Source organism: Triticum aestivum, chromosome 2D, assembly GCF_018294505.1.
Source record: "Triticum aestivum cultivar Chinese Spring chromosome 2D, IWGSC CS RefSeq v2.1, whole genome shotgun sequence".
NCBI lineage: Eukaryota > Viridiplantae > Streptophyta > Magnoliopsida > Poales > Poaceae > Triticum > Triticum aestivum.
Window position 1 is genome coordinate 127,209,176 of NC_057799.1, and position 8,791 is coordinate 127,217,966.

The following is an 8,791-nucleotide window of genomic DNA, read 5'->3' on the forward strand; positions in this document are numbered from 1 at the left end:
AACCAAGGTTCGAACACGCGCCGGCTAGGAGGCAGCACTGCACTCTGACCACTGAGCTGAGTGCTCCAGAAAAAATGGTCATGATGGCCGCCAAGGGTTTGCATGGAGGAAGGAACAAGGCAAATAGGCAATGCATCATGAGGTATGGCCGTATCAGGGACATCAGGCCTAACATAACGGAAAAATGATGAGATCATGGGATGGCATTGGCACCTAGTACGATTTGACTTCAGAGTTCAGGATGCCATAAATAGGTTTTGCACAACACAGGAGGGGGAAATCCACTCATTTCGCAACTTCTTCGGAACACATGTAGAGGACGATCACCATAATGAATCATGTCATTGAACTACTAAAATCATTGCACAGCTTTAATGCAGACCAAACAACAACTCTTCTAGTTTAGCAAAAGGAAACTAGGACAAGAATGCTGTTCTCAACAGACGCACAACTTTTGCAACTGAGGATTTAACTTTGAAGCAAAAGTCACTCCTATACAATATGACTGCGAACGGTAATATTTAGTCTCCAATCCATGTATCTGGTGACAGATATGAGACGACTAGGAGCAAAATGCAGAAACTAGGAAAATTATGCGTATGAGACGTGATGTCGACGCCCTCTGCTATCGGAGACCTAGTAAAACCCCTCCACCGGGGTTGCATTACCATATCTATAGCTATGTACATGAAGTCCAACGAGGCTGAAGTTTCCCAAACTTCACGGCTTGCTGACATCTAAGTCTACGCCTACTTCCCCGTTGCAGTCTTGTTCATCATCGTCGCCCCTATGTCGCTTCCCTAATACTCTTTGCTTCTCATCCTCTATAGGAGGAGAAGCCTTAACAGTTAAACTGAATAATTCATCATTGCACTGCTGTTCAGCATCATCATCCCTTGGCCGCTTCCCTAGTATTGTTGTCTCCTTTTCATCCTCTACAGAAGTAGCTGCCTTATCAGTCAAACTTAACACTTCATTATTGCAGTGCTGATCAGCATCACCCTCCCTATGTCCCCTTGCTAATAGTGTTTGCTCATCATCATCTATAGAAGCAGAGCCCTTATCAATTGAACAGAACACTTCCCCATTGCAGTTCTGTTCCGCAGCATCGTCCCTAGGCCGCTTCCCCAATATCATTCTCTTTTCATCCTCTGCACCTGCAGAGGCCGTGTGAGTTAAACTAACCTCAGTTTGCCTAGCAGCTCCTGTTTGTTCCCCATTGCAGTCCTGTTCAGCGTCATCATACCTCACTCGCTTCACTAACACTGTTTGCTTCTCATCATCCTCTACAGAAGCAGAGCCCTTATCAGTCAAACTAAACATTTGCCCGTTGCAGTTCTGTTCTGCAGTACCATCCCTAAGCCGCTTCCCTGACATCGTTTGCTTTTCAATCTCTGCAGCTGCAGAGGCTGTCTCAGTTAAACTAGCCTCAGTTTGCTTAGCAGCTCCTGTTTCTTCCCCATTGCAGTCATGTTCAGCATATCGCTTCCCTAATATTGTTTGCTTCTCATCATCTATAGAAGCAGAGGCCTTGTCAATCAAACTAACATCAGTTTGCATACTAACTCCAGTCTGCTTATCTCGACTGGAGTTTGCTTGCACAACTGCAAGCTCTTGATCAGATAGTGCAGAATTGGAGCCCAAACGACCAGTGGATGTCATGTTATCAAGTTGCCTAGTTTGGACACCAGCCGAAGGTATTCTCGACAACACATCTGGCTTCCTTTCTATATGTACCCAACGACTCTTGATCCAATCTCTTGAAATTCTTATATCATTTAGCTGGCATACACGAAAAAAGTTTTCACCTGGAACAATCATAATACAAGTGTCAGTGACATCCTTCTGTTGCAACTTGCAGAAGTAACTTTAAGAAATACAGAAAAAATAGGGTACTTGGTAGAAGACGAGGCACATGCAGTTGCTAATTTCTATCACATGAAATACCAAGATAACATTCATTCTCCATCTAATGAATTGCTTCCACAATTTGCAAGCAGTTTTACATCATGATATAGATGATGGTGAATCATGATATGGCTTTTGGAATGTCAGTATTTTTGGAATTTACATACTGATTTAGTAGTAACTGAAGCAAAAGATTTGTAGAGCAAAATGCCATGAAGTGCCTCAACATTTAGCAAAACAGTGAGTCTCAACACAATACAGTGTAATCCTCATGACTCACTCAATGCCAAAGAATTGCAGTAACATGACAAACAAGACTCCAAACTGGATGTTTACCTATCACACAATGTATTTTATAAATTGTGCAACATGCTTTTTTTCAGGTTCCGACAGTAATAATTTTGCAAAATCAGCAGAATTATTGTCATACCAACACCATGGAAGGACAAAAGAAACAGTCATGCTCCCCTCCCAGATTTACAAAAGCTACTTATTTATGTGCGATGCACCTAGCTTGTACTAACAGTGTGAACTGACACACGGTAACATGGAGAAAACAATTAACAATCCGTGGCACCAAACTGATGGACGATGAGAAAATATTCCATTTTTAGGTAATATGGTTTAATCTAAAGGAGTGTAAGGAGTATGAATCACCAGGGGGGGAAGGGGGGCAGTAAAGAGCTATTGAGATTTTGTTCTCTTATCTTGCGTATAACACGAATATTCTATGAAGACGGTTTTGTATTTCGTAGGCAGACCAAGAATGGAAAAACATCATTTCAGCAAGAGAAAGCACCTGGGAAATATATTTGCAGGCCATCAGATGAACCGGCATCTGTACTCACTAAAACTCCTTCCCACCAGCCATTAAATTGCCAGACATCAACAGCAGTTCCAGGTAAAAGAGCAGGGTCATCGACCAAAGTCTTTTGTTGAGGACGTGGCCTAATTCTTAGCCGGCCTGGGCATCTCAGTCCAAGTTTATCAGGAAGAGCCAATATAGAGGCACGTACACGCTCCTACATGGAAGCATAAAATAAGTTCAACTGGCATGGCAACAAATAACCTCATCGGTGCTATATAAAAACATGCGCTTGTGCAGAAAAAACAGAATAGGTCATGATATTGGGAAAAATAAAAGGAGTGGCAGAATGCCGAATATTATGATATACTCCCTCCGTTCTAAAATATAAGGTGTATTAATATTCCAAAAGGGCAAACGTAACCTATGTTTGACCAAGTTCATAGAAAATTGTATCAACATATACAATACCAAATATAGAAAATATGAAGAAAAAAAATGCCATGGTGAATCTAATGATGCTGATTTGGTATTGTAGTCATTGATATTTTTTGCTCTATAAACTTGGTCGAACATAGAGAAGTTGACTTCTCTGAAAATTAATATACCTTATAATTTGGAACAGAGTATTATCACTTCAAATGCATAATCCAACTTAGAAAAGTTATACTAAGGTCAGTTAGTCATACCTCCAATTTACCACAATCATCAGCATTTTCGAGATCATCATATTGAATCTTCAGTTTGTCATGACTAGTACATGGCCTCAGAACTGTACACCTGAACCAGCAGCCCACAATGCCACTGTCTTGAGATAAGACCTCTATCTTGTCACCAACGTTGTAGGTTGGCATAGGCTGACTCTGGGGCCCTATAAACTTAACTGAGAGATGTCTTACAGGAGATTGTTTATTACTTGGCTTCTGATAAGATGGTATGGAGTCTGCTTGTGGGCTTCGGCAGATTTTGGTACCCAAACATTTCGAATAAAGCCTCTCGAACTGCTTTGAAGACTTGGTCTTCCCAGGTGAACAATGTCTGACTATCCTTATGACATCAGAACCATCCTTTTCTTGTTCAGGTGAAACTTTCAAGGATAGGACAGCAGCTTGATTAAAATATCCACGCAATGTTCTCAAGTCAAAATGCTTAAATTTATTTTTGCTGTACTGACGAAAGCAGAAACGGATCCCCGCCAATGAACTATTTGGCAAAGTGTCCCCACATTTTTCGTAATGCTCTGGGGTTAAAACAGTAGCAATATCATCGACACACTCAACACTGATTACTTGAGAATAAGAGGTGATGAAAACTTCGCAAGGATGAGGAGCAGGAGGAGGTATGGCACAAGCAAATTCCTGGTTTTGATGAAACCATCGCACTTTAACTTTCTTGAGTCCCTTCTTATCTTCATACATATCCTCCAAGTATGCAAGATAACGGTTTTCCTCCTCAGACATGACAAGTGCAAAAGAGTGGATCTGCCAAATGATACATCATATAGAATTAAAAGATGGTTACGGGTAACTAAGTGTACAAACAGTCATAACAAAACTTACAGATATTGTGGTTCCATTACGACAAAAGGCTTGATAGTGCTGAAGCTGCTTGCTACAAGTCCAGAATGGACCAGACCACATAATGTCTGTACTGCAAGTTGTACCCTAATAATATAATTGGAAAATTATCAACATGTTCATGGAAGATGCGGCAAAACTATCTGCAAAGTTATAGGTGATTGCATACCAGATTGTGACACACATAGCTATCAGTTTCGCTGTATCCATCTAATCCAACATCATTGCCCATACGAGGTCCAAATTTTGAAAAATCTGGAATGAACAACAAGCAACTAGATATCAATATCACTGAGGAACAATCTGAAACAAAATAATACATGTCTCAATCATACAAGTTATATACTTATATCATTATATGCTGAACAGGACAGGCCTGACAGGTGGTCGAAACATTAAAGGACAGACCCAGTGCATAGAAGCTCCCACACAAGGTGGGGTCTGGGGAGGGATTATAGGAACCTAGTCTTACCCCTGCAAAGTACAATGCAGAGAGGCTGGTTCGAACCCAGGACCTCTTGGCACAGGTGGTCGAAACATTATGGCTAGGAAATGCAGCCAGGAAAATGATAGTCACAAGGGATGTGTTAAGGCTCAGAAGGTCCATCTCCCTCAAATGGGATGACCAAATGTAATAAACACAAAGAAGCAATTCACTCAAATCGAATCATGGCATACTAATTAAACTATAAGAATATAGTGAGCTAGTTTGCCTTGTTTTGCCAAAAATGAGGACAGCCTGTCACTAGGGTGCTTACAGCTTGAACTTGGTGTGAGCATAGGGATGAAAATGGAGCAGAAACTTTCCGCTTTTCCGGAGGAAAAATGGAAAGGGAGAGGAAATATGAAAACGGAAACGGAAATTTGCAAAACGGAAGTGGAAATGGAATCTTTTATTGTGGAAACAGAAACAAAAATGGAATGGTGTTTTCCGGTGGGACAGGCGTGGAAACGGAACTTTCCGTTTCCGTGAATATGGGATTTCCGTTTTGACTATAGACCTATGGCTGCTTTGTAGCCCAACCACCAAACAACACACAATGACACAATGAGTAGAATGGATAATTTGAGGCCCAACTTCTGCTACCACACATGTACTCAGCTTGACCCTATACGTAATTGTCCAGTACTACTACAATACTACGCTGAGTTACTAACTATAATGATATTATTTTGTAGCCATGTTAACAATTCTATAAATTCGTTTGTTTTTATGTGTATTTCTCTATGATTCAAGGAGTTTTTAAGTTCCGGTCAACACCCACTTCTGTTTTCGTGTCTGCTTTGTATTCACTCTGTGTCCGTTTCTGGTAGTATCTGTTTCCGTATACATTTTCGGAGTTTCTGTATTTGTTTCCGCTTCTGCAAAAATATATGAAAACAAATGTGGTAAAACTCAGTTCTGTCTGTTTCCGCTCCATTTCCATCCCTATGTGAGCATGATTCAACTTTCACCTGTTAAACTTGCCTGCCTCATATAGTGTATGTGTTTTCCTTTTAATTCGAAACCATTCAATCCAGTTGGGTGCTCCTATGGTATTTTCATCCCATTCAAAAAAAGATGGCATTTTAGTCTCACAGAAAAGATGCCATTTTCATATTATGATGAGAAAAGGACACATAATTCATTTTTTTCGAACACATTGAAACTCCTATCACCAGCAAGTGCAATAATGATTGATAAGAAAACATAGACGGTAATAGATCTTCAGCAGCAAATGAATCAAGATAGCTGACAGAGTACAAGACAACTGAGTCTCAAGTGTGAAGGCGCTTGCGGCCACGGGGAGTCATCTCAAGTGTGGTGGTGCGGGCTGAGCTTTGGTGATCAAAGGGATGATGCAGCGAGGTTGGAGTGGATTAAAGCTCTCAGCTGTTGATGGGTGTTCTTTGAGAAGTTAGTATTGGTATTCTTACTGGCTGTTAGTTGCTAAGAGCAAGTATAATAAAGCGCTATAAGCCTGCTTACATGGCACTATTGCTTATGTGGAGGAGAGAGACGAGGACAATGAAAGGAGTGAGCTCTCATGCAAGAGCCAATCTCTAAACGTGCTCCTAGGCAAATGGAGTAAATGCAGAGAGAAGAGAAAGAGAGCAATTGAAAAGGATGACTAACCTAATAGCCAACCTTATAGCCGGTCCTATTTTATGAGTGACTAATAATGACGATTATGATGACATGTCAACCATATATAGCCAGCTGCTGGCTATACTATGACATGCCCTAATAGGTAAAAATGAATAAATGAGGGGAAAGAGAAAGTGGAAAAGAGGACTAACCTAATAGTAACCTTAAAACGAACCCTATTATATGAGTGATTAATAATGTTGCCTTTTGATGATAAGGCAGTGTTATATAGCCAGCTGCTGGCTATATTATTAGCCTTGCTCTAAGTAGTGAGTCAAAATTTCCACAGGTTGATGTGCGGTGTAGTTCCTGTTATCACTACGATAATACTTCTCTGGCAGACTCGAGTCCCATGTCGTTCCGCAAGGCCTCTTTGTCTGGATTTTTAATCCAAGTAAGATAACGATGGTCTTATCTCTAAAAAACCTATGGTATGTTTTGTTTGTGTCCAACACCTACCTTACCAAATTTTCAGTCATGACCAAAATTTTGTACCTTGTTTGGATGGTTGCCAAGTCCTTGGCATTCTCTAGTTCATTTTTCTTGCCAACATCGGCCAAATTCATCTTAGTGAGCGAACTTAAATAATCCCCAATCATTTATGCCTTAGTTCTGTAGTTCTACGTTCCTGAAGCGGTGATTTGAATTATATTGATCATCAGTTTGCTACATTAAACCATATTATTGTTTGAAACTGTTCCCAGTGGCTGGTCCTACTATGATTTTGCATATAAAGTAGACACTCATTATCTACAACAAGTGTCGAGCTTCCCTGGCTTTCATAATATTTAATTTTACACTTCCCATAGGAATGCCGACTGCTAGTTTCTAAGACCTGACAAACTCCTGAATTGGTGGCCTAGTGTACAATCTTGCATCCATGCTGGTATGGTTGCTAGTGCATTAGGTCTCCGGTTTGGTCAAACTGTAAAAGACAGGAGCGGACTTGCCTGCTTCCCTCCTTGTAAAATGATGGTGGAAAGGACTCGCAGGTCTGTAAGGGCATCTCCAACGCCAGGCGCTAGGGAAAATTTCCCGTTCTATCCGCAGTTGCGTCCTCAATTCCTGGCGTCGGGTGCCGCAGCGACGCAAAATAAGGCAGCGAGCGCTTGCCCTTTTTTTAACACAAGATGAGGCACCAAGAGCTGTTCTCCACCCGTATTTAGTGCTGACGGTTAGCGCCTAGCGTTGGCCCAGATAACACTTGGGGCTTTTTAAAAATTCTGCTATTTGTCTTTTTCTGTTTAAGCGTTTAGATAAGCGTACACCATTGTAGATGCTCTAAAGTGCAATAAAACCATGTCATCAAACATCACATGTTACTGTCACCCAACAGGTAAAGCACAAAAGCTAAGACATCAACAAGTGGCTATCCAAACATTTATGCTAATTAATGTTAACATATCTCGAAGGGGAGCCCTGGCGCAGCGGTAGAGCTGTTGCCTTGTGACCAATGAGGTCACGGGTTCGAGTCCTGGAAACAGACTCTTACAGAAATGTAGCGAAAGGCTGCGTACAATAGACCCAAAGTGGTCAGACCCTACGCAAGCGGGAGCTATATGTACCAGGTGCCCTTTTTAATGTTACCATATCTCAACATGAGATGAAATTGGACAGGACAACCTCAATTTTGACATACTTTGCCATTCAGGTATTTTCGCATTACAGTCTAACATGCCCTTGAAGGTTTGAGAAGTGCCTGATTGTGTCTATTGCAAAGCAAGCTTCTGTACTGAGGACCGATGCGGTAAACTATGTAAACAAGATTTCAGTTTTGCTATAGTGCCCTAGACAAACCCGTTCCAGAAACACTACTCAACATAACATGTTAAATTCAAGAAACAATAACAGATGGTAATGCTTAGTGCTGTATCAGCAAAATTAATGTATCAAACATTACAAACAGAGAAGGAGGGAATTACTTGAGGTGAGGGTCTTCGCCGGAAGGAAGGACTCGAGCCAATCCACCACCTCACGGCGTGACCGCCACTTGCGCGCAAACATCCCCTGCCCACCATCAGCACCACCGGATCCCTGCGGCCCATGGAAATCCTCTGACACGACGTAGAGCATGTGGCGCAGGCTCCGCTCGGTGCCCACGACTGCCAGGTGAGACACGCCCTCGGAGTCTTCCAAGTAGTAATGCACGACGCGGCTGCCCCTCTCCTGCGAGAGGAACTCCTCGCTCCACCTCACGAACTCTGGTCGGTCCTCCCTCGCCATGCTTGCCGCGGTACCAACAGGACGCACCCCCAGCCCGGAGTACTAAACAAAGGAAGGAGCCTTTGGCGACAGGCTCATGACCTTCCGGGGGGAGGGGGAGGGGGGGTCCTCAAAACGAAGAAAGCGGCTTTAGGGTTCTCGGGGAAGAAG

The 8,791-nt window shown here is 42.1% G+C and overlaps 1 protein-coding gene across 1 annotated transcript; it reads right to left on the reverse strand.

Moving 5' to 3' along the window:
- Positions 1-325: 325 nt before the first annotated feature.
- LOC123052133 (uncharacterized) lies at positions 326-8,785 on the reverse strand. Its single transcript, XM_044475236.1, has 6 exons — positions 8,341-8,785; positions 4,460-4,545; positions 4,273-4,377; positions 3,403-4,194; positions 2,708-2,930; positions 326-1,808 (listed from the first exon to the last, which is right to left on the reverse strand). The coding sequence occupies exons 1-6, from the start codon at positions 8,639-8,641 to the stop codon at positions 721-723; spliced, it is 2,595 nt and encodes an 864-aa protein (XP_044331171.1). The 5' UTR covers positions 8,642-8,785; the 3' UTR covers positions 326-720.
- Positions 8,786-8,791: the final 6 nt, after the last annotated feature.

Coding starts and splice junctions, on each gene's coding strand:
- LOC123052133 (XM_044475236.1), bottom strand. CDS start 8,641: ATGGCGAGGGAGGACCGACCAGAGTTCGTGAGGTGGAGCGAGGAGTTC. Junction 2,931..3,402: donor ATGATTGTGGTAAATTGGAG/GTATGACTAACT, acceptor GCTTCCATGTAG/GAGCGTGTACGTGCCTCTAT. Junction 1,809..2,707: donor CCTGCAAATATATTTCCCAG/GTGCTTTCTCTT, acceptor TGATTGTTCCAG/GTGAAAACTTTTTTCGTGTA.